The 27864-nt window shown below is 50.1% G+C and overlaps 1 protein-coding gene across 1 annotated transcript in view; it reads left to right on the forward strand.

Annotated features, from left to right (window-relative positions):
• The first annotated feature begins 1240 nt into the window (after positions 1 to 1240).
• The window catches only part of LAMA5 (laminin subunit alpha 5), an 85152-nt gene continuing 58528 nt past the window's right edge, over positions 1241 to 27864 (forward strand). The window contains exons 1-2 of the mRNA XM_066330886.1: positions 1241 to 1534; positions 7299 to 7451. Coding sequence (XP_066186983.1) covers positions 1241 to 1534; positions 7299 to 7451 — 447 coding nt within the window. The remainder of the gene's footprint in view (positions 1535 to 7298; positions 7452 to 27864) is intronic.

Raw genomic sequence — 27864 nt, forward strand, 5'->3', positions numbered from 1 at the left:
ACGTGCTGACATCAATGTAATTGCAGAGCCTGGCTGGAAATTCAGTTTGTGAAGCTGTATAGTTGAGCAATCACAATGTTTTTGTGGGATTGCTTTTGGTATTCGTTTTCATTTTCAAAGCTTTTAATATTTTTAAAGTTTTTCATACATACAGTAGCTTTTCCAAGAGGACTTGTACCTCCTAGGCTGCCCACAGGAAACAGGAAACAAACAGGATGATGTTGATGCAAAGAGCAAATGCCCAGCAGCAGCCTGCGAAGACCTGGGCACGCTTAAGAGCTTGTTTTGCTTCCTGTGGGGTTCAAATACCGCAGCAATCCAATTGTTTGGAGTCCAACCTGATCTCTTGGCATGTCCTAGTTTAAAGATGCAGTGTTGTCCAATTCAGGGACAACTTTTTGTGCGTATTATTTAATTCTTGGATTTTAAGATTCTCTCTTAGCCAGAAAATCAAAGCAGCAGTTTGATGAGTTAATTCATGTGTTGCTCTATATTTATGTTCAGGGTTTTAAAATGTCTTCCCCCCCCAGCAGCATATAAAGACCTGACAGCGCACGTGTCCCTGCAAGTCACACAGCGAAGGGATTGTCCACGGGCAGCGAAGGGATGGGAGAAAGCCGGGTTATCGCCGAGCTGCTTCCTTCCCCCTTGGGTGAGAAGGTAAAGTCATTTCCCCAAAGCCATCCTTTCCGGGGAAAGTGGAAGTAAAATTCTCCCTGCCCAAACTAAGTGAGAACCCCCAGCATACCTCGAGGAGAGCGAACCGGGTTCGGCCGAGCCTTCCCCTGTTTTGTTAATTAGTAATAGAGTTTTTTCGTGTAGATAACCCGATCTATCGGTTAATGGAGTTTAACGCACTAAAAACACCAGCGAGCCGCCGCGGGCAGCGCAGCGCCGCCGATACAATGGGCACATTGTTCCCGGGGGATCCCGGCCCCGATGGTTTGGGAGGGGGCGGCATCGCTTCACCCCGCTCGGCCTCCCCGGGTTCGGACGGGCCCGAGGGATGTTCCCGGGGCCGGGGGGGGTTCCCGGGGCGGCAAAGGGTTAACCGGGGCGGCGGGGCGGCCGCGGCCCCTCCCCGCAGCCGGGGCTGAAGTAGCGCGGCGGCGGCGGAGAGGGGCAGAGCCGAGCGGAGCCGGGGGGAGCGGGGCAGAGCTGAGCCGAGCCGGGAGGAGCAGGGCAGAGCCCAGCCCAGCCCAGCCGGTGCCGCAGCGCTGCCCGGCGCCGCCGAGCGAAGATGGCGAGGGCGGCGGAGCGGGGCGGTGCGCGGCGGGCGCTGCTGCTGCTGCTCCTACTCCCGCTGCTGCTGCCCGCCGCTGCCGCCCGGCCGCCCGCCTCCTTCCCCAGCGATGTGAACGGCCACAGCCTCCACCCGCCCTACTTCAACCTGGCCGAGGGCACCCGCATCTCCGCCACCGCCACCTGCGGCGAGGAGGCGGCGGGCGCCGGCAGCCGGCGCGCCGTGGAGGATCTGTACTGCAAACTGGTGGGGGGCCCGGTGGCCGGGGGGGACCCCAACCAGACCATCCAGGTAGGGCTGGGGCGGCGGAGGAGGGGACGGAGCACGGGCGGGCGGCCGGCGGAGCGCCGCCGGGGGTGCGCTGGGCTCCGAGCCCCGCCGTGTGCGCCCCCGGGGCTCGGTGCGATGGGCGGCAGGGCCCCGCTCCGAGCGTTTCCCACGCATCCCGGTGCCTCGGGCGGAGCTGTGCACCAGCCGCGGGTGGGTCGGTGCTGGGGGGCTCGGGGAGGGGCCGTGGTCCCCGGGCATCCCCCTGCCCAGGCCGCACGTGTTCGGTCTGTCCCAGCCGGGAGCTGCTCCGTGAAACGCGGCTCGCTCGGTTCTCGGGACGTTCTTTTTAAAGTTGTGCGGTCTTTTGTGTTTATAAAAATCCCGGGCAAGCCGGCACCCAAACTCCCTTTGGTGCTCAGGGAATCGTTGTGGTGAATGCGATAGTGATTAGCTTGATGCATCCCGAACTGATATTTCCCTTGGTGTGTTTTAACTCCGCCGTTCCCCGAGTGCTCGGTGGGGCATCGGGATGAGCAGAGGGGAAAGTTACGAGGGTGGATTTTACAAGCGAATATCAGGTGGCTTATCTCAGGGGTCCCATTTTAAGCTTCCCAGAGGGAGCTTGCAGCCAGGAATGTAGACGGTCCAAGCTGCAGCGTAGTGTAACAGCCATGGCTCCCTTGAAGGGAGGAAAGAACAGTTGTAAACGGGCTTGTAAAACACCAGGTTTAGTTGCAGGAGCTCCAGACCCAGTGTCCCCCCTGAGGGCAGCCCAAGCCGGGAAGAGCAGCTCTGATTTGAAATGTTCATGGAGCCACCAGCTGCTGCCCAGTGTTTTCTGCCTGCTGCTTGTGAGGGTCGTGGTGCCACTCACCTGTTGCAGTGGGGCAGTGAGTGGTGTTGTCCCTGTTGTACATAACAAGGGTGAGCAAAGGAAAAGCTGTCACTTTCTCGGACCAAGCCTTTCATCAGCCTTTTGGTGGGGTTGGCTTTGTTACAAGATCATCTCTGAAGCATTTTTCTCATTCTGGTCACATTCTCCTGAGTTAGTGCTGCACTAGGAATTTTCCAGCTATTGTGTGGTAATGACATGGAATTTTGCTGTCTGTGTAGTATAAATGGTTGAAGATGTCACTGGATGGCAAAAACCTGACGTATCCTCCTCCGAGGTTTGCCACCTTTTAAAGCGATGTTTCACTTCACTGCGCTGTAAAACAGAGTAACTCAAAGCAGCTTTGCCTGAAATCCCAGCAGCAGGAGGCTCACAGGGACCTCGATGTAGTAATTGTGCCTCCAGTGAGGCAGAGGAGTAAGGAAAGGTGAAGAAGTAACGCTGCTCTTTGCACTCGCAAACAAGTATGTGAATGATGTGCCAAGCAAAACTGGGAGGATAAGGCTGCTTGGAAAAGCTGCTAAATCTGGGTGTGCATTTATCACTCCATGTGTGTCCCTCTGTGCTCTGGCCACACTGCTAGCTCAGCATGACACACAGCACTAAGGATGCTGCTGACTGAAATAAACCCCTCAGGCTGTACTAGCTCTGAGGGCAGCCCCAGTTATCCCCCTGCTGCTAAACACAGCTCCTGGGCTGTGGAATTCTGCAGCGACCCCCCTCCTGTCCCCTGTGCAGCTCTGGCACAGGGGGGCTTTGATCTGAGCACCACTTCCCAGGCCAGCGGGCTTCACTCAGTCTGAAAGCTTTAGAAAATTCCTTTTGTAGTGGCTCCTTTCCATGACCACAGGCAGCACCTAAAAGGGAGGGGAGGAAACAGGAGGCATCAGAGCAGAGGTCAGAGTTCCCAATTCATCCCCTTTCGGGGTCTTGGCACCACCCGGTGACTAAAGCAAGGAGGGAAGTGTTCAATTTGAGCAGACTGAAACAACAATAATGGACTCCACATGCATGTCCTCACTGCCTGCCTGTGCCACCAGCCCAGAGGCCCTTCCCTCCTTCATTCACCTGCTCATTACTGCTCCTGTGTGATGTGGCTGTGGCCTGAGGAGTTTTCATCAGGAATACTGGAAAAATGCCATTTGGGACCCTCCAAGAGACATCCACATGCTGTGGTGGTAAAGGGACGTTTGCTTGGTTAAAGAGCTAGGATAAGCATTAATGCAATCATCTAATAAATTAGTTCAGTCAGTTCTCTGTTTTCTGCTGGTTTAATTTGACATTATAGAAGACTTCACAAAAGGGGGTTCACCGACTTTTAAACATGATGGTCTTAAAATGTCAATAATCATTAAGTTCTCTGAAGTAATGCTGCCCTAAAGACACTTGCAGTGGTTTTGGCACAGCTTGTGGGAAGGCTGTAAACCTTTTCAAGGAGTTTCCTTTGCTTTATTCAGTGCTTTTTGGCAGAGGACTGCATTTCCAACTGTGGGGGGCTTTTCAGTCTGGAAGGATGTGAGAGGCACAGCGATGCTGGGGTGTGTTGAAAGGGACTTGCCTTGGAGGTTGGCTGCCCTTGTCAAATTCGCTCCTCAGTGTGGGTCAGCCCTGCCTTAATGATACCTTGAGGATGAAGCAGAAGAGAGATCATAGGTTTCTTTTTTTGTTTAAGCTTTCCTGGATGTGCTTGTGACTATCTGTCTGCAGAGGCACAGCCATGTGCTCGTGTTCCCCATCCCAGCAGTGTGCCTGGGGGCTGTTCCAAACCCAGCAGGGATGGGGCTCTGCCCCTGAGGGTGGGGCAGGGCTGTCGATGACTATTTCAGATTAGCAGTGTAACAGTGAGGCGGGTTACTGGCATTAATTAAAGCAATTACACACCTCAGAATTTAAGAACGTACAATAACTTTGACTGATTCCAAGGCAGTGCTGCTTGTGCCTTCCTCTGAAGCCTGTCTTCACCCCAGCCCTGTGTTCAGAGCCCTGCTTTGCACTCTGAGTTTCAGCCCTGAGCTATCCTTGCCCAGCAGTGTGGGCACTGAGCAGAGCCCTGGCCCTCCCACTCCTCCAGGTGTTGATAACAGAGGAAATCTGAAGCTGTTTCATCCCTGAACGTCTCAGAATTAAGTGACATTCTCTTTTGATGTGCTGCAGTGTCGGTGACCATTCGTCCTGGTGCCTCTTTATGGCTCTGCTGTGTGGCAGAAGGAATCTGGCTCAGCCCTGGGCTCTCAGTGCTCCAGGTGACAATTGGTGCTGCATCTCACTGTACGTGTCTCTTCTGTGTTTACATCAGTGTTGGATTTCAGTGCTTTAACTGTGGCTGAAAACACAGGTTTGGAACAAGTTGTTGCCCACAGAAAAGAGACACATGGTGAGACAGCAGCTGCTTAACTCTGTGTGTGCAGCTGATCTGCAGGGACACCCCTGGGAGCAGCTTTCCAGCAGGCACTTTGTCTGAAACAGTACTTTTTATACCCCATTTCCTGCCCTTTTTACCTCATCCCCAGCAGCCCCATGCTCCCTGTGGCTTTCTGATAAACCAGGTGAGGGGAGCTGGTGTCGGGTCGTGGCAGGGCCAGATAAAGTGGGACAAAGCCACCTGTGTCCCCTGGGAGAGGTGCCAGCAGGGTGCCCAGCTTGTCTTTATTATGCTCGGGGGAAAACTTCAAAGTTCCCACTGCCCTGAGCAGGATCAGGCCTGGCAGGTCTCTGGAAGCTGCCCCTCATTCAAACCTCACCCTTATCTCTCTCGCTGTTTGCAGTTTGCTCTGATAGTGGCAATTTTCTGTTCTCCGAGCTGCCCTGCAACTCCTTGCATTGCTTAAGTTCTTTCTCTGACCATACCTTTGTAGTGTCCACGCCTCTACTGCTCTGGCAACCTGCAGTCTCTGCTAAGCCTGCAGCTCACAGCTCCTTTTTAATTAAAATCCTCTTGCTGATGTCAGAATTTCCCTGTCGAGAACCTGACACGATGTGCAGGAGCTTGAGTTGCTCTAAAACACAAATAGCTGGAAATGATTCTGGTCAGGTAGGTTTAGGTCTGGCTCTAATGAAACAACTAATGAGCAACTGGAGCATCAGAGAGGCTAATCATCACACTTCGAGCAGCAAACGTGGTTCAGCTGCTGACCTGTTCCCAGCCCAGAGAGCTGCCCTAGGAGGGACAACAGCAGCATTATAAATGTGGAGCAGCTGATCCTGATTTTTACTCCCCTCTTACTCAGCTTGAGTTGACTATCTCCCATCAGTGTGAACTTCGAGTTCAGAACAGTTTTTACATCTGTAGCAAGAATTTAAAGTATGAAAACTTTTCTCTCTTTTTTTTTTTTCTTGTAATTTATCTCAGTTTTGTAACCTTGCCTCACTTCCCCCCCACCCACCTCAGTGTGTTGTATGTTGTGCAGCAGAAATTTCCACACAACCTGTTGCACCAGTTCCTATTAAAAGGTTTGAGCTGAAGAGTTGGGTCAGTTTTATCTGGTCTGTTCTCCCTGCTGGCTCAAAGCATGTCCAAACCAGTCTTGTGACCTCTCTGTACACTGACTGCTCCCTGCATGAATGTCAGGATGAACCTGACATGGTTTCATGGATGAAACCCTGGATGATTTCAGCTTCCCTTTTCTCTGCCTTTTTGCTTTCCCATCTCTATTTTCACATCTCCAGAGGAATTAATTTAAAGCTGGTTTTGTTCACGATAATTTATATTGCATAATTGCGTGCAAGTAACAAAGCATGTGGTAGTGGGGAATAATGCTGTGAATTCTGTTTCCTTTGCACTGAAATTCCTCCAGTGTTTGGAGCATCTGGAACATCACACTCTCTGGGGTGGCCCTGTCTCACCCCAGCCCTTTTAGGGGCAGGAAGGGGATTTTCTGTCTTGAGATCTTGTACCTGGTGTAATATTAACACTGGCTGCAGCTGGGACAGGCAAGGGCAGCATTCCTGCCTGGGGATAACTGCGCCTTTAAAAGGAAAACTGCCTGTAACACAGCTCCCTTCCAGGCTGTTTGTAGCAGCAATTCAAGTGACACAACAGTGGCTCCACATAACAATTTGCCAGTTTTCAGGGTGCCTTGCCGGTTTCTTTGAGCGTGGGTCAGATTCATTTGCCCATTAATGAGAGAGAAAGAATTGCCCCTAACAGCTCAGGTCTTTGTCTGATCCTGCTCAGGAGGTGCTGTTAAAGTTGCTGGGTTGTTTTCTCTGGCAGCGTGTCCATGGAGCTGACAAAACCACCCGGGCCACAAAAGCAAGGCAGAGAGAAGTGATGGCAGTCCCTGGCCAGCTGACAGCTGGGACTGTCCCTTTCTGGCCTTGCATTGCAGCATCATCAGCAAAAGGAACTTGGCTGTGAGACTCAGATTGAAAATGCAGCTGAAAGAGCTATATTGTGAGATGAATAGGTGGACAAGAAACAGATTGCAGGGAGCTGGGCAGAGGAGCTGCCAGTCTGAGTCCATGCAAGTGGCTGAGAGGTTCAGGTCAGGATCCCTGGGCAGGGGTGGGTGTGAGTGGCAGCCTTGGCACAGGAGCTGCTGGCCATGGAGTTTGAGCCACTGCTCTCTACTGCAGTGCAATTTCTCCCTCAGATACTCCTTCCTCTGCTCCTGCTAACCAGTCCTTTGAGTCTGGGATCCTTCGTCAATGTTCCCTGCAGATCTGAAATTCAGAAGGGATGCCAAATTCTACACTGGGTGGCTCTGGGGGTTTTGAGCTTTTTCATGTATCTTTTTGCATCCACACTTTAAATGGGTGCAAACAAACCTTTCTGTATCTTGATTTGTATTAGCAGGCTTACGCCCTCTATTTTCTGAATTGCTGTGATACCTGACTGCTTGGTACTGCATTTTCCTGGCCAGAGTTAAATGTTGTTTTTGTATTTTCCTCCAGGGCCAGTACTGCGACATCTGCTCCTCTGCAGACAGCAACAAGGCCCACCCCATCACCAATGCCATTGATGGGACAGAGCGCTGGTGGCAGAGCCCCCCTCTTTCCAGGGGGCTGGAGTTCAACCAGGTCAATGTCACCCTGGACCTCGGACAGGTAACACAAATACTTTCTTCATTATGTTGTCGACCGTGCTGGTGGGGATCTGCTCTTCTGCTTCTAATGTCCTTTAGTGGACATCTCTGGAAGTGTGGAGCAAAATCCACTCGTTTAATGACAGGGCAGGAGGCTTTGGTTAAAATAGGAGAGGGAAAACCTCTTACCTGTTTGTAGTATTACCTGTGTTGTGCTCTTTGTTGTTACTATTTTGATCTTCTCTAAAAGTTGAGTCACTTGTGGAAACTCATCACGTTATGCAGGTGCCGTTCCCCTTAGAGGGTACCTGCCTCTCAAAGTGGCACACTCACCCCAAAAGGGGAAAATACAGCCCTGAGAAATTCAAGGTTAAGCTCTAAAACTTTTAATTGGTGCGTTCAAAACTCTTTAAGAAGCAGCAAGTCCGTGCTGAAGGTCTTCCTCTGAAAGACAAAGGGTGACAATGGATGTTTGGTCTCTAATGGTGGCAAGTGAGAGGGGGAATGACCATTGTGATAGCAGAGCTGCCAGCGCCCTGTCTGCCACCTCCTCTGCTGCTCCTCTGCATCTGCAAGGTGTCCCTCTGGAAATGGAGTGTTGTCTGAGACTTCCCTCAGCTTAGAGGGCAGCAGCAGCTGATGTCCTGGCTGGAGCTGTGGGGGCAGGAGGGCACTGTAAGCCTGCAGAGCTGTGGGATCAGGGTCTGCTCTGTGGCATGGAGCTGCTGCTCCAGCTGTTGGACAGGAGAACTCCTCAAATCCTTGGGGCAGTGGATGTGTGAGGCCTCTGCCCCCTGCCAGCCTTAGCCCTTGTCCTTCAGGCTTTGGACATTTGCTGTGTTAGTCTTCAGCACTTGAGCAAGTATCTACTGAAGTGCCCCCATGGAAGGGTCGGGATGGGCTCTCCCCTCCCAAGGGATGCTTCCCCAAGCTCCTGTAGCCCCAAAGGCCGAGTTTGGGACCTCCTTGGGTAGGAAATCTGTGGGATGGGGCAGTTTGGAGCTGTGGACAGCTCACCTCTTCCCCAGGAGACCTGTTGGTTGTGATTGTTCATCAGCATTTTGGGGGCTGACTCACGGCCTCTTTGGGAGTTTGTTTTACAGGGATTTTGAGATTTTTTTGGGCACCAAAACTTTACAGTGACTTCACAGGTGCACCTTTCACTCTCTGCTAGAGTTAAAGCTCATTTGTCACTGCAGTTTGCGAGGTGCCTGACTCCAGATTTAGACCCACAGATAGCCAGGCTGTGTTGATGATGATACCCTTCAGTTAAATGCCCCAAACACACACTTTAGTCCCCACGACTGGCTCTGGTTCACTCCCTGCCTTGCTGTAGCTCTCGTTTGGAGTCTGCCAAACACCTTAATAAATTTGTTCTCTCCACGAGTGCCAGCTGTCTAAAGCTGTGCTGTACCAGCAGCAGTGAAATATTTGCTGCTGCCCAGGGCACAGGAGCTGTGTGGGCAAAGCCTCCCGGGGCCACACACGGGGAGCTGAGCCCTCACCAGCGTAGGTGGCATCTGCTGTGTCTCCTAGAAACATCCCAGCTGGCAGGGCTGTGCTGCTGGGTGGATTGCTTTGCTCTCACTCCCCCTGTGACCAAGGGCCAGCCTGCAGTGTGGCTTTTATATCGCTCATGGCTTGTCTGGAGGGGGGTTTTCAAAGATCAGCTTTCCTCAGGAGCTTCTCCTCCTCTTTGTCATTCTGTGTGGCAACTTTCTGGCTTTAGGCCAGATCTATCCCAGCTGCACTGTGTGCCTGCAAGCTGCTCAGTTTGGCTCACCTGGGGACTTGTAGCCTTCAGAGCTTGGAATCATTTGGGAGGACTTCAACACTGTTAAAACTGAGCTGGTCTACGTTGACCTTCTCTCTCCTGACTCTGTTTGCCCTCAGTACCCAGGGAGATGGGATTGCACCATCATTTCTGCAGGTTTGGTACCAGAATTTGCATGTGTGGTGCTGGTGGCAGATGCTTTGCCTGGTGTGGATTTTCTCTGGGCTCACAAACCCTCTGCTTCCCTGTCACCTTCGCAATACATCATAAGCCCAGCTGGTCCCAAGAGCAGCACAAGCCTAAAGCTTCAGCTGGTTTTAGTGGCTTCCCCTTCATGCATGGCCTTATTGCATGTAATTGCTGTAATAACCTGTTTATGCTCCTGGTGAGACTCAGTTCTTTGCTTTTAACTCCTTTGTTTTGTTAGGTCGGGCAATAGAAACAGATTAAATGCTACAGAATCGCTAATTTCCTCCTTTTGAAGTTGACTCCGGTTGAAAAGGATAGAAGAGAGAGAAATTCTTGGGCCCCAGTGCAGTCAGCAGGGCAGGTGGAGGATCAGGTCAGTGCACCTGGCAGCCAGGCCTCCCAAATTCCTTGGATGCCAGTGAAAACAGCACAGGTAGCAGCACCCTCATAGGCATGACTGGCAACAAGGCTTTTTTTTTTTTTTTTTTTGGGCTGGCAAACCAGACCTCTCCTTGCTCTGTGCATCAATCTAGAGAACTTTTGGACCAATTAAGGTTTAATTTAATGGATTCCAAGACACTAAAACCTTTTGTCCCTCTTGGAGGCTCATGAGTGCCTGGAGTGCTGATGGCACTGGGGCACACAGGGACTGGCACAGCGGGTTGTGGTGTCACCCCTTCCTTTGCTGCTGCACTTCCCTGCTGGCTCTGTCTCCTCCCAGCCATAAATGCTTAATTACCAGCTGAAATCGGGTTTCTCCAGCGTTTGGCCAGGCTGTGGCAACTGGGAGAGGGTCAGTTAATTAAGCAGCCTGTTGGTCTTTGCTTCTTGCTGGCTGGGAGCTTGCTCTCTTCACAGGAGTGTTAAAATCCTGTGGGATGGAGAGAAGGAGGAATATTCACAGGCGGCAAATAAGTTCCAGAATGGCTTGGGCTGGCCACCCAGCTGGTGTGAGGGTATTAACCACTCTCCTCACATCACAGTGCCAACAGCAGCCTGATCTTAATGGCTTCATCAGCAGGGCAAATCAGGGCTCCCACCATGGCTGGGGAAGGGGCTGTGTCTGATTAGCTGCCAGGAAATTGGGTAGGAATTGCTCCTGCTGGTACCTTCTCTGTTCCTGCCTCCCTGGGGAGGAGGGATTTTTGTCCTCAGAATTGGTGGAGGAGAAAGGCTGCAAGAGGAGAAGTCACTTGTAGGTTCCCATGTCAGACCCAGGTCTGAGCACCAGAAATATGACCAACAGCTCCAGGGAGGAAAGTTAAATGGATGTTAGGAGATGCTGAGGAGTATGGAGAGGGGATTTTTTTCTTCTTGCTTTTAATCATGACCTTGTGCATAGTATATTTAGGATGAATGGCTGGGCCACAGCATGAGTTTGGTGTAAAATACATCGTGGTACTGTATGAAGGATGGCTCAGGTTTTGCAGAGTAGAAGAACTGAGAGTGCTGTGTGCTGGGAGGACACTGGACTTGTCAAAATCCCAAAAAGTAGCTGTCCTCCCTGGTTTTGGAGGGCAAAGGTCCATGTTGTGGTGGAGGTTCTTAAACCTGCCCCACTGCTGCTCAGCTCCAGGCTCTTTCCTCTCTTGCCTGGAGCCTCCAGGCCAGCTGGAAATGGGAACTCAGCTACAGAGGGGCTGTGCAGAGAGCAGAGGGACAGGACACCATGACTCACAGCCACCATGGGAATTGTCCCCTCTGATCCTGCTGTGATTAAGTGCCACAGTGGGTGGAGGAGGAGGAAGGGGTGTGATGGAAGATTTTTTTTTTTTCCCCCCCAAAAAAAAGGTCGTTTGAGTCAGAGCTGACAGGGTTTAAAGAAACATGAATGGCTGGCTCCCTGCCAGAGCCTGACATCTTCCTTGCATGAAGGTGAAGCCAGGCCAGCCCTTCCTCGAGATGTTTATGGATAGTTGGTGCTTTATGATAAACTCTGGGGGAGGAATGCTTGCAGTCATGCGAGAGCAGGAGCTTCGTGCCAGTGCTTGCTCGAGGTTAATTACTGCAGAGAAAAGGTGGCTGGGTAGCAGCCCCCATCTCCCCCTGCCTCGTCTGCTGGCCCTGGTGACACTAGAGAGCAGCAGGACTTCAGACTGAAGCTTTGTAGAGAGTTTTGATTGATTCCCCAAAGGTATTTAGTTGGGAAGTGCTTGACAGAGACACTGACATCCATTCACTTCTGCAGGGAGAAGAGGAGCCTCCTCCTTTGGAGACCTCCAGAGCTCCTTAAAATGGAGCTCCCTTTGGGCTTAGGAGGAAGAGTTGCATTCATTGGTAATTCACAGAGATGGAAAGGAAATGAAAGGAATTGTGAGCCAGGCTGCAGTGTGACCAGTGTGAAGGTGTGTTTTGTAGTCACTGTGGGATGTGTCTCAGCAAGGCAGCAGATTGATAACTTTTGGGGTGCTTTGAGAAGCACCTCTTGTGTTTTCTAGTAATTACAATGGGATCTTCCCCAGCTGCCACTTTCTCTGGCCTGTCAACTGATGAACTTGTGCTTGCCAGGCTCTTCCACCTCCAGTGTAAAGGTGTTGAAACACAAAAAACGAGGTGCTTCTGCCCTTGGCCAACAGACTGCTGGCCTTTCGGTGTGAAACTTGGCTCAAAAGGAGCTGGGTGTTTTTCCTGTGGTGGATTTTCAGGGCATAAACTTAGTTCCCTTTTCTGCTGCAAATGTGGTCCCTCAGGACCAGCTTTGCACAATGGTTGGATGTGCAGGATGCCAACAAACGTGCAGGTGTAGATAAATGCCTGAATTGGATGAACAGCTCCATCCTTTTTGTGTGAACTGTATTCTTGTTAATGAGTATTAAATTCTTACTCATCTTTGGCAGATCTGGCCTAACACTAAAGGAACGCCATTGATGCAGAGCACAGTACCTTGTGTAACAACACTGAAATTTTCTTTCACCTCAGTTTCTCACCTCCCATTTATTTTCATTTAATTGAAATAGTAATGGGAGCTGCTGGTGGAGGTTTTCAGGAGCCCTCTTCAAAAGGCAAGTGGAAGGAAATCCCTGCAAACTGATGGGCTCGAGGCTCACCTCCCTGTTCACAGCAAAAGCCTTCCACGTGAAGATGAATCTAATGTTTATTCCCTGGCTTAATTAATTGAAAAACCCTCTTGAGGGAGTCAACTCATGAAATCCCCAGAGGAGACTCGGGGTTCTTAATGAATAAAGATGATGTCCTAGAGGCTGCTTTCTCTAGGCTTGATACGGGTGATGGTCACGCCAGCATTTTCAGCTGAAAACCATTTAAATGTATCTCTTGTTTCACCTTGTTCCTTTTGCAACTTCCTTTCTGTTGCTGTGGGAGCCCTTACAGCCTCCAGGTGACGAAGCTGCTGCTTACCCTTCCCTCGGGGCCACTCTTGTTCATTCTTGCTCTGCACAGGGGGAAAGCTGAACCGAGTCTCTTCTTTTTCCTTCCCCTCACTGGAGATGGCTCCTGCCAGCATTATCCCTAGAAAATGCCCATTTCTCTTTGGGCCACAGGCTGCCTTACCTGCCTGCTGTGTTTTTCGTGGAGCATTGCAAGAATGGGCAAGGATTTTAAGATTTTTAGGGTTTTGTACATGGTTTTTACTTTTCTGAACTTCTCTTACTGCTGAGGAGTAACTAGTTGGTAATTACTCTTGCTTGGTCTTCACTGTGCTGAGGCACCACTGTGGGAAAGCAGTAGGAGAGCTTAGTGACATTTATTGTGAGCTTTTGCACCTTAAATAAAGGACTGGGGCGTAAAATCTCTAACAAAGACGTTCTTTCTCCAAATTGTTCTCTGGCTGTTGGAGCAAGAGCAGCATTAAAAATAAAGCACATTAAGTAGGCTGAGCAGGAATCTTTTTTACTTTCAACAGCTGGGCCTGTGGTCTCTTCTCCTGTGTGGAGTCTTCTCCAATTGACATAAAATCCTTCAAAAGTAGATCAGGATCTTTGTTTATAGGCTTCAGAAGTGTGCTCTGAGATGGTCTGTGGCTCACATTTAACTACAGAGCGTGTTCAGTGCTGCTGCCCTTTGCCATGGATGTGGAATGGAAGCAGGGGGTGTATCTTCTTTTGGGAAAGCAGAAAAGGTGCCTGGGAGAGCTTGCAGCACTGGGAGCTGGCACCAAGCCCAAGTGGATGGATCTTCTCACCCAATTTATTTGGCACTTTATTGTTTAAATTAACTTAGCTGTGAAGTCTCTTCTGTTTTCTTCAAAGCTGCAGTTCCCCTGACCTGGACCAGCAGCTTTTTTGTTGTTTTTTTGTGCTGATAAAGTGAGATTTTTGCTTTCACTTAGCACTGAAGGGTCGAGAAGGGCCATCTGCCAGCTCCCACCAGATTCCTGGCTCCAAGGGTTGTGTGGGAGCTGCTCAGGTGAGCAGGAAGGGAGTGTCTGGCTGTTAATCAAGTGGGGATTTGTCTCCTCTGGCAGCAAGAGCAGACCCATCCTCTCCTTTTCAAATATCCTTGCCAAATTGGATGCCAAGCTCCAGCATCCAGAGCAGCCAAGGCTGAAACTTCTTTCCACTTTGTTGCTGCTGCTGTTGGTTGCTGTTAAGGGAAAAAGATGTGCAGAATACTGGTGTAGGTAAATCATGGGTGACATGTGAATTTTCATTGTATGTTATGTTTGTTTAAGTCATAAACTAGTACTGCTTAAAATCAACCTTCCAGGGCTGCAGGGAGCAGAAAGGATTTCCCTTGTACCATCTGGTTCCCCAAAGACCTGCCTTGCCTCACGTCTGCCAGGCTGTGAGCACAGGGAAGAGCAGGAGCTCCAGGCAGGTCACTCACCTTTGTGGCACCTTTTGTGGCCTCGAGGAGGTTGTTTCTGCCTGTCCTTTGCATCTTGTACAAATGACCCTTGTGCTTGAACAGCTTAATCTTCCCAGAGGCTGTGCTTGCTCTGCCTAGACCTGAACCAGGTGTTAAAATAAGCCTCAGCCTCCCCCCCCAGCCAGAGCAGCTCCAGGTAATGACTGATGAAAGGATAATTGCTGGTTCTAAGAAATGCATGCGAGATTTCCACTCTAGTTTCTCCCTAGGTGTTGTTGCCTATTTATATAGCGTTGGTTTGATGAGAAACAAAGAGGCTGACAGTGAGATCTCCTGCTGTGGAGCTTCTTATTTCCTCCAGGCTGTCCTTTCCTTCTCAGCTCCCTGGGATTCTTCAAAGATGAGGAGAGAGCCTGGAGGGTGAGCGTGGGCTGGGGAGAGGTCAGGCTGGAGTAGGGGAGGCTTTAGTTTGTAATGAATAGCTGGAAGGCAAGCCTGGTAATTTCTTGCTGTTCTCCTGGAAAGTGTCTGCTTGGCTGGGCTGGAAAACAAGAGTGTGCCTTGCCTGTGGAGTGTGTGGGTACACGTGCTCCGGGCTCTGGCTGTGCCAGGCGAGTTCAAACACAGCAGGGCTGCCTGGGTCAGGCCCTGTTTGTGCTGTTTTCCTCCCCCTGACAGATGTTACAGGGAGCTTTTTGGGAAGGTCACTATACCCGGTGGAAAGCAGAGGGGTTCACAGTTCTGACACCAGAGCACGCTGGCATCCCATCGAGTGGTTTAGTGTTTTCTGTGCTTTGGCTCGTCCCACCTGCATGATGTGAAATAACTGCATTTTATCTCCATCACTTTCTGTGCAGGAGCCTGTTTAGCAGCAGATCAGGGACTACAAAATGTTGCAGAAAAGAATGATTTCTTGAGTGAAGCTCTTGGCTCTGTGCAGCCCTCCTCTTTGGTCTGTCACTTTTTCAGCCAGTGGGAGCATCCCTCGGTCCTGTGGGTGCTCATCTCTCCATGAACTCCTGTCCTGCACACACCCCCAAGGGCTGTGAGCCTGGAGTCACTGCCAGTCCTGCTCTTTGTTTGTGTGGGGCTGAGAGACAGGCTCATCCTGTGGCACTGCAGAGCCAGTTTGGTTCTTGACACTTGTCGTGGTCAGGATGAGAAGCCCCTCAAGTGAGCTCTTCCTGGGGCACACTTCCAGGGGCTGTCCCTGCCCTCCACAGCTCCAGCTCAGCTATGTCCTGGCTCACATCCACAGGGCTGGCAGGGAGGATGCTAAATACACTTTTGATCATCTGCCTAGTCAGCTTCTCTGCTCTTTCAAGCCTGTTCTAGCCCCCTGCACCTTTCTTTTGATGCTTTCCCAAGCCTGGCTCAGCCCTGCATTCATCTCTGCCTTATCCTTTTATTATAGTCATAAACGTGGGCCTTCAGGCTGTGCCCAGCCTTGATCCTCAGTCGTTTCCTGTTTTCTGGAGTCAGTGCTCTTCAAATTCCAGACCTGTCCTCCTGTATGTAGTGCCAAGCAGTGCAATAAATAGTACACTGCTTCCCGTTTGATAGAAATAAAAACTGAGGTCAGTAGGAAGACACAAGGGAAGGCACATGCCTGGTGTGCTGGGGTGGAAGAGCCTTCCTAAATGATTTAAGAGCAAAGTGCAGATCAGTGGCAGTTGATTAGGGAAATGTGGCCTATTCACACAGAGCTGGAAACTGAGGTTTTGCTTCTGGAGGCATCCTGGAGGTTGGGGAGGAGAGATGGGAGCAGGGCTGAGTCATACTGGGAGATCCAGGGAGGAAGAGGACAAAGCCTGGAGAGTGACACACAGGTGATGACTCTGCACAAGGCGAGGACTGAGCTGTGGTTTGGGACTTCTTTGGTCACCAGAGACTCTGACAAGAATGAGAGGAAAGACATTTTGTTCCCCACAGAAGGACTTGCCAAGCATGACTATAAAAACGCCTTTGTTAGCATGAGGTCAGTGCTAATGGAAGGTGGGTCTGGATGGTGCCAGCTCGTGTTTGTGCAGTGTAGGAAACCACGTTGTTTCCTCCAGGAACCCCAACCTGGCCCCAGGGCTTGGCAGGGCTGCCAGACAGAGGCAGGGAGAGGATGAGCAGGTAACGGGGCAGCAATTGCTGCTGCTGCCCCAAGTCTTGCCAGGACTTCTCAGTCAGAGCTCCTGGAGAGGGCTGTTAGGATTGTAGTTTGACATTCTTGTCCTTCCCTCAGTCACACAGCAAAACATCATCGTGGGGGATGATGTGGCACCATGCCTCTTGTTCCCAGCCACATCCATTCTCTACCTGGCGCAGCTGGGATTCAGCCAGCAGGGTTAAACCAGCTGAGTTCCTCTGCTGTGTGGTGTACATGGTTATCTGGAAGTCAGAACAATTTCCCTTAGAAGAAGTTGCCTTTATCCTAGAAGATTTGCATATCACTGATGGCTTTTTCCATGAAGCTGTGTGCTGTAAACTGCATCTTTGATGGAGCAGATTTCCTGGCAAAGCTCGTGTTTGTAACTTGCTCTAGTTGGTGTGCCCTGCCTGAAAATCACTTTGCATCTTCTGCTTGGCATCCTGAATCTTGCCAGAGGTTGTTTGTGTAACCCGTGCAGGGACAAGCAAACAGCCAAACTGAGAATTGCCACAATTTGTTTTTTAGTTTCTCTTTCCTGTTTCTTTCTCTGCCTGCTTTGATACAGAGCTCTCCTTCACACACACACTCAGCTGAGCTCTATTTATGGGTTCCTGCAAGTTCCCGTCACTGTGGATTGGAGCATGCCCTGTGCCCAAAAATCTAGCTGGCATGCTGCTGTAGGCATCTCTTGGATCTAGTTAAATGTGCGTAATGCCAAGCCCTGATGGGAAGAGGAAAAGAAAGGCTTTCTGGTATTTGCACATAGTTGGAAACTGTAAACACAGACTCATGACTGCAAACAGAAATCTGTATCGCTGGCTTCATCATGACTTCACTGTTGTTGTCCTGGCTGTTTGCTAAAGCTGTTCCTTAATCCTATTCCAGGCTTTTGCAAAGTCTGCATCAACCCAAACTTAGTGGGGACAAAGATTTTGGCTGGACTCCAGGAAGGGGTTTGGTTATTTCTTTCTCTACCAGTGTCATTTACTGCCTTGGAGCAGGCTTGCTTCAAGTTTCTGTAAACGGGGTTGGAAATACGAGGGGATCTTGGGGGGATTGTGGGGACAAACCCCGTGTTTTTGTGACCTTTGTAGGTCTGAGCAGCAGTGAGAACTCCACACAAACACTGTAGCTGCAGCTCTGTGCTAGTGTTAGCAGTGCTGTGGGGAATGTTAATCCTGCTGTGACCCTGGTTTGTGCTGCTGTTGGGTCAGCTCCCCCGGCTGTGAATGGCAGTGTCACGGTGGGGAAAGCTGCTGACAAATGCCAACGTGGTGCACGGATGGGATGCAGATTTTTTTAGAAGAATAAACCTGCTTGTATTTGTCGGGTTTGGCTTTGCTGAAATCTGCTAACGACCAGGCTTTAAACCCAGTGCTGTCAAAGCTTGCAGGAACCATGCAGCGGATTTACGGAAAGGCAGTGCTGCCTGGAAGCTGGGTGCAGTTGGGTTTGATGCAGGGAACTAACTAACACAAGGTTCAAGGGAGACTTTTCCTGTTGGAGGTGGGTCATCTTGGTACATGTGTGATCTGGAACCTGCCAGTGATCCAGAGAGGGGCTTTCCAGAACCCTGGAAATGGTGAACTAAGAAATAAAAGGAAAGGTAGGCATTTGCTACTTCCAAGAACTGGGTTCAGAACCAGACAAATAAGGTGTTAGAGCTTGAGCATCCATGTGCCCTCCCAAATCCATACTTCAATTCCCATGGAGGAATTTAAGTATGTTCCTTTTGGGTGCTGGAGAGCTCGGTGCTCCTGAGGCTTGTGTGAGTCATTATTCATCATTGGCACTTGGCCATTTAAAATGAAAAGCCTTTCCAGGGCCTTTGGTGACAAGCTGAGACCCCTCACGTTGTGCCAGTTTTTAGCTAATTCATCCTCTTCTGTTTCCTTCCCCTCCTCACCCTTCCCATGCGCTCAGGTTTGTGACAGGATATCCACATCATCCCAGGGAATTGGGGGAAATACTTTCTTGTAGCGTGGCCTGCTGCCAAGGTTGCTTTGTTCTCCTTGTCGCTGAGAGAACAGCCCAAGGAAACTCTTGGAGCTGAAGCTGGCATGCGACTTAGAGTGGATTTCCTGCAGCTCTGGAAGTGAAGTGTATGACATGTGTTTTTTGGTGGTTTTTATTTTTTTTTTTTTTTTAAATCCCATAAATGCAAGGAAAAAGAGGACTTGGGTAGGTTACAGACAGGCTGGGTCTGAAATCATCTCTTTGATATTAAATTGCTGTGTCACAGATGTACAAGTTGTGCCTTGTCAAGATTGAAATTGGTCTTGGGGTTTGTTTTTTTTAGTTGAATGAAGAGCTGAGATGCAACAGGCCTGGGGTTTTTAGTAGAATTCCGTTTGTGGTGAAGCTGCTGGTTGACCATGCACCATTCAGTGTGGTGTCGCTGGAGGCTCTGCTTAGTGATTCCTGAGTGCTCCATGAGCATAAGTCATTTTTGTCACAAATTCAGAGCTGTGTTGATATGGCAAGAAAAGTGGTGAACTGAAATGTCTGGGATTTCTTGCAGTGGCCAAAGCAATGATGTGCAGGGCCCTGGGGTGTTGTACAGAGAGGGTGAGACAGCTCTTTGCTGTGGTGGGCTGGCACCTGGGCTTGTGCTCTAACACGTTGCTCTGCCCACTGTGGGACACGAGATTTGGCTCCTCTTTGTCACAGCAGACAGGTGGCATTTGTCTGTGTACATACTGTGCCTTGGTGAGATCCTGACATCCCTGCCCAGGGCTTCCAGAAAACTGGGCATGTCACAGAGATATTATTCACTCTTTGCCACAGACGAAGCAGATGCTGTTTCAAGTCTCATCCAAAACACAAAATCCTATTTGTATCCTATGGAAGGGTATTGAGTGTTTCTTTTTTCAGCCCCTGATTTAGCCAAGGGCTTCCTGAACAAACTTAGCAAATCAGCAAGGCTTTGGCAGTACTGAAAAGGGTCTTACTATAGCTCTTTTATAGTAGTTTTTTAATTTTATTTTTAGTACTGCAGAGCCTGGGATGTCTGGATGGAGCAGGTCCCAGATTTGTACAGCTCCTAGCACGCTCTGGAGAGCCCGTCCCAACAAGCTTGTGGTCCTGACTGATGGAGCTGTGCTTGTAAAACTGGGTGTAAAAACCAGCCTGCAAGCTGTCTAAAGCACAGACAAGTATTCTTTTGTCTGGCTTCTCTCTTTTAATTCTCAACTGGCCCAGGAACTCTTCTAAGAATATTTAAATACCCTGTGCAGTGAACCTGTATTGATCTAACTTGCTACAACTCAAACAACCCATAGAACATACAGTTGGGAGCATTTGTTTGCTCTTGGATGGTAGGAATGTCCTCTTGAAAATGTGCTATGCTTTGGTAAGAATGAATAGAGGGTTTTTCCACCCCCTCTCCTGGTTTCTGAAGGCCAAAGTCTTGAAACGGCTTGGAAAAGGCTGCTGAAGCTGCTGATAAGATAGGCAGCAAATGTGCTTGAGAGCCTAATGTAGGAACAGAAATGTCTGAGCTGTTTGCTTTCCCCTTAACAGTGTGAAAAATTAGTGTGTCTTATTAAGGAGCCTGGGGAACTGTGTGCTCAGAGTAAGGGCTGCGCTGAGCTATTACTCCTGGGTTGTGTTATCCCTGGGGCTGGCAGCTGAAATGCTTGGTTTGCAGTTGCTGAGTAGGAGAGTGCAGCTCACTTGGACCCTGCAGAGCCCCAGTTGTTGCAGGTTTGTTTTTAGCAAACTCCCTCTGGCTCTGAGCTTGCTGCAGAGATGGGTTTGCCTCTTGGTACAGCAAGCCCCATGTTTGGAGATGTGGTTTTTCTATCCATTAGTCCTCCAATTTCTTCCTCCACCACCTTGTTCATGTGCCTCATTGCTGAAGAAGCTCTCCAGCAATTTTGGTAGCAGGTCTGTGCACCTGCTAGAAGAGAGTGCTGGGAGCTTTTGTTGAGGCTGAGCTCACACACCAGCTCAGGTGTGTATTTTACTGTATTTTATACCAGTGCTGCTTTTTGCCTGAGGCATGTGGGTGCCACTTTGGGCTGCTCTGACATCCACGAGGCATCTGCAGACAGGGACTTCCACGAAGGCCAGTTATTTCATCAGGATGTGGTGCCATGAGAATGACGATGTGGCTATTGCTTAAAATGTTGGTTTTTAGCCTCTGAAGTCAGGTAGCCTGTGCTGTGCCCTCACCCTGGACATGTGCCATCCCATATGCCTGCCTTTCTTTCAGCAGGGGTCTTTATTTTGTGGTGTGTGCTTACTCACCCAGACCTCTTATCTCCACTAAATCAGAGCTTTCTTAAGCCCTTGTGTTTTCTGTAGCACTCCCCTTATCTCTGTTCCTTCCCAGGGCTGGGAAGTGGGAGCAGGGAACCAGGAGGGGCTGAGCAAGCTGTAAATGCCTGTGTGCCCTGCAGTGATGCTGTGTGGGGTAACAGCAACAGGCAAGGCTGAGAGCACCTGTAGGACAGTTGGGTTTTCTCAAATTCCTGGGCAGCTGGGGGTTCTGCAAGGTGAGTTCATGTTTGTCTCCGAGGCAGTGAGATTTGTAGTGTGTTAATGCAGTCCAAAATTACAGCATCTCATGTGGTTTGCAGGTAACAGAAAGACTGGAAACTCTCTTGCAGGTTGCTGTCAGGTGTATCTGTGGTGTTGTCACTGCTCTGTCTGTCCTCCTTTGTCCTTCTTCACAGCCATCAGAATAAAGATACTGTGAAATCCTGTGGGAGTGTGCCATCCCCAGGGCAGGGCAGCAGCTGCACAGCTCACCCCACCTTTATCCCAGTGTGTAGCCAGAGGTGCAGGTTTGGGCCATGACACCAGGCTGCAGCTGCTGTTTTTGGGGGAAACCTGTGCAAAGTGAGTACATCTGGATGAGGTACGAGTGCCTGCTGTGGTGCAAGCAGCTGTGTGGATGTGCATATCCTTAGAATAATGTCTGGACAGTTGTACAGCACTGTCAGCTCTGTGTTTGTAAGGCATCTGACCTTTCTTTTACTAAGGCTTTCAACAAGTCAATTTACAATCTTGGAAGGGACCACCCAGAGCATGGTTTTGCAGGGAGAAGGAAGGGAGGGAACTTTTCAAACAGCGGAGGAGACAGCATTACTCCTGTGGCCTGTATATTGATTTCATGAACCATGAGGCTCCGGGGCAGATGCCAGCCTGCTTTGCTGTGATCTTGGCAGAATGTGACCCGTGTCCCTCAGCAGCAGAGGAGTGGAGGTGATCACGTTTCCTCAGGCAGATCTGGTTTCTGGAGGCTGGGAGGGTGATGGACCCTGGGAACAGGGCTGGGAGGCTTTGGCTGTGCCTGGCAGACACACAGCCAGTGCAGACACCCACCTCAGCAGCTCTGGAGACGATTGCCAGACTGGATTGCTGGTGGCTATGCTGTTTGCATGAATGGCTTTGCCTCCCTGGCTTTGAAGATGATGATTCTCTTTTGAAAACAGGAGATCAAGAATCTGTTCTCAAGACGTGTTGAAAGACACTATTTACAAATGTTTATCCTGGAAAATATTTATAAAGCTCCCCTTGGGAGCGGAGCTTTACAGTACAGTGGCCTCCTGTGGACTGAAGTACAGCTGTCTGTGTGCTCATGAGCCAGACCTGCTCAGGTTGGTGTCCTGCTGACATTCCACTTCTTCCCAATAGCCACTTATTGCAGACCCCATGGTGTTTATGTCACTGTTACACACAGGGTAATTCAATGCTAAACTGTACTCCAAGGGCTCTGCCTCTAGAAGAACTGCCAGTGTTTTGCAAAGGGTAGAAGTTATTTGGCTGCTCTAAAGGTATCTTAGGACATTCACACCAATAAAAGATCAATAAAAGCTTCTTGTTAATCTCCTAGCTCCGTGAAATGCTACAACAATGCTACTGCCATCTCCAAAGTATCATATCCATGGTTGTTGCTCCGAGGAGCAGCACAGATTTGAGGTTTCAGCAGCAGTGTGGGGTGATGTGCACTGTCCCTGCCTGAGTCAGAGCAAATCCCAGAGCCTGATCAGGATGAACTCCCTGTGCCTGTGGTGCTGATGGTCGCACACATGTCCAGTGAGGACATGCACTGGGTGTTCCAGGCATGCTGAGCTTGTAATCCCCTGTTTATGCTGTATCCATAACTAGTGTGTGAATTCTGGTCCTTTCCTTGTGTTGAGGGATAGTGAATCCCCCCTGGTGATGTTATTTTCTGGGCAAGGAGTAGGGATAAGGACATGGATTTCTGCAGTGGGGGGACTGATCAGCTATCATGTCTCTACAGTACCAGGAAGGAAACCTGAGCTGACCGGGGTGTCGGCTTTGGTGCCAGCATTGGGAAGGCTTTGGGGTTTATTTTCCCCACATCCCAACGTCAGCAGTGAGCCTTGGTGCAGCTCAGCGTTCCTGCCCTGCGTGCCTCAGCGTCCCCCGGGGCTGGGACAGGATGTGAGAGTGTCTGTGGCCTGGTGGCCCTGGGTCAGGTTGCTGAAAGGGAGAGAGGGGTGACAGGTGCATGGCCGGCGGCACAGCTCCCTGTGCCCTGCAAATAAAAACCCCCGGATCTGGAACTGGGTCAGGAGCACGACCTGAAACACACCGATGGACAGGCTCAGGGAGTTCTGGGCTGTGCTGCTTCCTCCTGTCCCTGGCTGCTGCCTCAGCCAGAAATTCAGTGTGAGAAACGTGAGCAGGTGGATTAGTGCTGCCCTGGCTCAGTAATGACTGAGCAGCAGCGCTCACAGCGATGTGGTGTGCGGCTTCTTGGCTGTGGTTTGCAGCTGGCCTCTTCCTTCTTGCTGCCAAACCCTTTGTGACCAGGGTGGCTGCAGGTGTGCTGAAAGCATCAGTCCTCAGCAAAGTGAAGTTGTTGCAGTTGGACTGGGCTTCTCTGTCAGCAGCAAGACTTGCTTTGGGTAGCCCTGGGGCAGGTCAGAGGAACATGATGGGGCTTTACAGGGAGCAGAGTCAAGCTGCTGTGGATGTCTGAGCCACAGGGGGGTGGCTGGGCTGAGAGCAGAGTGACCACACGTGTCTGCAGCGTGCGTTGTCTTAATGTGTTGTTTATTTGATGTGCTGTTTGTTCTGGCACAGCCCGGGCGCATGCTGGGGTGGATAATGCTGCAGAACAGCGTGAGCTAACCCTGCTTCTCAAAGTCTTGAATTTGCCAGAAGCATCTTTTCTCCCAGTGGCTGGGATGTGGCAGCCAGGGATTCACGAAGGGAGGGGAGTCACTTTGCCTGTCCCCAAGGCAGGGGATGTGGCACACTTTGTTTTTGGAAATGCCTTTGGTGTTCGGCATAGCTGGAACAAACCTGGACAAAGGCTTCAGGCTTCTGTTGCCCCACAGTCACAGGACACAGAGTGCATGGGATGGAGCATCTGGAAAGGCTCTGGATTCTGCCTTCCCTCCTCCCTCACATCTTCTGCTGGCCCTTTGAAGGGTGTTGGGTGCTTTCCACAGGCAGCACACAGGATATGGCCATGGTGGGGACAGCCTGCCCCAGGGGGACTGCCCTGTGTCCCACCACACAGCAAACCACCAATTTCCTGTTATTGGTTGCAATAACACAGCGCCTCTTTAAAAACAACCCGCATTAGCCCTCCCTCCGAAAGAATTCAAACCTGTCATGAAAGTTAGAGGAGAAGCATTTTCCCAGACATCTCATCCAAAGCCGAGCATTCCTGTTCTCATCAGCTGCTCGTGCCTCTGGGAAGAGCACTCCAGAGCAGGGATGTGCTGAGGTGTGGGGGCAAGGAGCACTGAGCTGGGCAGTGCCCAGCCAGCAGGACCCTCTGTAGCCTGGAGCAGAGGCAGATTTGGGCAGCCTGGCATCAGCTTTAGGTGGTGATTCATGGCACAGGGCTTGCTTGGCAGATAATGTGTAGCCCTGCAAGATCATCAGTGATGGTCTCCAGACCTCGGGTTGCACTCAGGGTGTGGAGATTAATGGTGTTAGCAGTGCAAGGAGAGGAATGGGGATCCTCTCATCCTTTGGAAGGGTTAGTGTGAGGCTCTGGCCTGGACAAAGCAGTGTTTTGCTTGCAAGCACGTGTGCCAGTTGTTAGTCCCTGTGTTCAGGCTGACACAGGCTCGAGGAGTTGGTCCCAGAGACAGTTTGAAGCTGAGGGAGTGGAGGGTCCTCACTTGTCATCCCAGGGGGTCAGGGACATGTCAGCATCACCCAGATCATATCAGCTGAAGCGACGTGGGGTGGAGATGAAAAAACTCCCTGATACCTCAGTGGCTGATCGAAACCATACTGAAAATCTCTGCCAGTGTGAGTTGCTGTGTTTCATTAAATAAAAACAGCCTCTCTTCATCCTCTTGGAGTTGAGCTGACAGGGGCAGACAAAAACCATGTTGTTGATATCACACTCACAATATGATCTTATCAGCCCCTGCCTGTAAATTGTGACCAAGTTTGATTCTTTCCTTGGATTGACTTAGGAAGGTTCCTCTTCCCCAGAAATTAGTTTTCCAGATGCTTACTTTAAAGGGGAAAAAAAAATAGTTAGGGATTTTCTTTGGCCACCTTTCCAGCTTCCAGCTGTTAAGTGCTGGAAATGTGTTCTTCATTATGTCCAAGAGAGAAATGTTTCTTTCTTCCGATCGGGGAGGCAATAAATATTTCACAACATAATGTGCTGTGGACAAGTGAGTTAGTGTGGTTTGTTCTCTGGGCAGCAGCCCCAGCGGCTGCTGTGTGATGGACAGGGCAGGGATTCAGCTGTCCCCAGGCTGTGCACGGTCACTTCAGTGCATTACAGATGCCATAACCAAGTGTCTGGCTCTGCCTTCAGAACCAAGCCCCGCAGCAGAAATCAGCAGCAATCCTTAGCAGCCCCTTTGCATTAACTTTCCAGCACTGCTGCCTAAAGCCAAGACTTAAACCGACCTCCTGCAATTCCTTTCTCCTCATCTGACCCCAAAGCAGTCGAGTGCTGGGTTGAGCCTGATGAGCTGGCAGTGGGGCTATTTTGGATTAAGTGGAGGAGGGGTGAATTCCAGCTCTGTGGATTACTCCATCCTCTGCCAGCGTTGGCTTTGGTCCTAGCAAGGATGCTCCAGCTTGCTTCTAATGCCCAGCACGGCCTGGGCACTTCCACAAGTTAGAGAATTGCAGGGATATCATCCAGCACTCATTCCAGCTAATGTTAGGTAGTTAAGTTGCCAAAGTTTGGCACATACTTTCCTCTTTGGTCATGGGGTTAGAACAGATAAATTTGGGCATCTGCAAGAGTTTCTGTCTGTTGTCACTGCATCCAGCTTGGAGGTGCCAAAGCCTGGTGATGCCAGGGACAGCTGTGACACTGCCAGATCTGAGAGGATTTTCTTGGGGAAGATGGAGATGGGAGCTGTCATTGATGGTAACAGCAACCCATGACTTAAATCACTGAAGTGGTGTTATGATCAGGGTGCATCCAGGAAGGAGTCCTGGGAGCAGAACAGCAGCAGTTCATACTGTAGATGATAATTCATAGTGTGGAAGAAAAAAAAAAAAAATCAAAAATGCTGTGGGCTGATTAAAATTCAAAGGAGTATGAGCCAGCATGAGCCCCAACAGGGAGATGAGATGACTGAAGGAGCCAAGCTGGAAAATAGAACTGCAGTATTTCTCAGACAGGAAATGAAGGAGCAGCCCAGTGGGTTGGGGAAGGTGGTTGATTCACAGGGTTGGGAATTGTCCTGGGTCTCTGCTGTGATCCCTGGCATGGGGGGCTCACATGCAGCCTGTGTGTCCTCTGAGGGATGTAAGGAGGCACAGGGATCCAAATGGGAATGTTGGGGAAGCTACCCCCTGTAATGCAACTCTTGGTGTTGTAGTTGCCATCTCTGCAAAGCCTAACCTGGAGCCTAAGTCACCTGTTGTGATTTAGGCTCTTTCCTGCCTATGCATCTTTAAAAATTATTCTATTCTTTTTGCTTCTCACATTTTCTGTGGCAACAGCCCAGAACTAATGGGAAAGGCAGGATGGGACTTTTCAGATGTTCTGGACCTTAATTCCCAATATGGGAAATGCTTTAAAATATCTGCTTTGACCATAAAAACTGCAGCATATTTTCACTTAAAAATAACATTTAATAAGATTTTTTAAAAAGCTAATTAAAATACCAATAGAAGCAGGAGGGTATAAGCCAAGCATTAAGAAAAAACCCTTGAGGATAGAATGAGTTTGTGAGCAATTTGGTCTTGAACTCTGTGGGAATGGGACTAAATCTGTGAAGTCTTCCCGGATATCCCGACATAATTCGGAGCCCTAAAAATAACCCAAAATGTGCATCGAGAATCTCGAAGCTGCTTTTCAAAAGATTTTTAGTGTAGTCAGAGTAGGTGAACACCCTGCAGCACATCCAGGATTCAGGAGCCCCTGATGAGTCAGCTGGGGGATTGCTAATTGGTTGGAGCTCTTCATTAGCATCAGTCTTTGATGGATGGGTTTGCTCCTTCAATGAGCGAATAGCGGTGGGACACAGTGGCCTCTTTTGGAAATGAGAAGCGAGTCTAAAGGGCCCAATTAAGCGGGTCCCAGGGAGGGCTGTTCCACAGCAGACCACAGCCCTCCTGCTGCAGGCTGTGCTGGCCCAGAGCCCACCCCAGTGATTTATTCCTGGGCTCCAGTGCTGACCCACAGGGCTGGGAGGAGATGCAGGCTGTTGCACAAAGGTGCTTTAAGGGAGCTCTGCTCTGAAACAAAGCAGCCAATTTCCTCTCACCACAGACCAGCCTTATCTGGGGAGGTTGTGCTGGTCTCCTGTGGTGGAGCCTCTGGTGTCATAGCCATGTTTTTCCTGGGCAGATGGGTTTGTGCCAGAAATCCCATAGCAGCAGCCTGGGATCTGATGTGGCTGTGACTCACAATCCCTGTCCTGTGTAGGGGCTGCTGGTACCAGGCAGTGTGGGGCTTTTTGGGTTTGTTTTTGTGTTTTGCCATTCTGGTGTTTTGTTTCGTGTGTTTTGGGGTTTTTTTTTGTTGTTTTTGTTTTTTTAACTGGCTGATGAGAAGAGCTATAAGACCTGTTGTAGAGAGCTGAGGTGTGTTTTGAGGCATCTCATGGATGCCTGGCTGCTGTTCAGGGTCTGTGCAGATCCTGCTGTGCTGTCAGGAGAGGGCTGCCCACCACCTGCATTCTGTCTTGCTGGTCTGACATGCGTGGGGACTTCTCCCAGTAGTCATGCATGGATGTTGTCCAAGGAAAAGGTCTTTGGGACATGTTCTGCTCAGCCAGAGAAGGTTGTTTTCTCCAGCTCCTGCGAAGCACTCCTCAGTGCACTCTCACAAATATAACTGCAGGAATACAACTGCTTACAGGGTTGTCCAAAATGTTTGCAGTGTGAGTGGTAGATAAGCTACTTAGTCCATCCTACCAAAGAATGGACTATAGTTTATGTTCCTGGCATAAACATAACTGAGATGTGTTTGCCTTTTTCCCTGCTGCTGTGATCCCGGTGGACCTGCCTAGCTTGAGGTTACTGATGGGCTGCAGATAGGTTGGTCTGGGGGAATTTTGTAGTTACCCTGTCTTCATCAGCAAGGAGAGATTTTCTCCTCATCTCTTCATACAAAACCTCCTCCTGCCTCTCCGAGTGTGC

The sequence above is a fragment of the Sylvia atricapilla genome, chromosome 16 (assembly GCF_009819655.1).
Source record: "Sylvia atricapilla isolate bSylAtr1 chromosome 16, bSylAtr1.pri, whole genome shotgun sequence".
NCBI classification, from domain to species: domain Eukaryota; kingdom Metazoa; phylum Chordata; class Aves; order Passeriformes; family Sylviidae; genus Sylvia; species Sylvia atricapilla.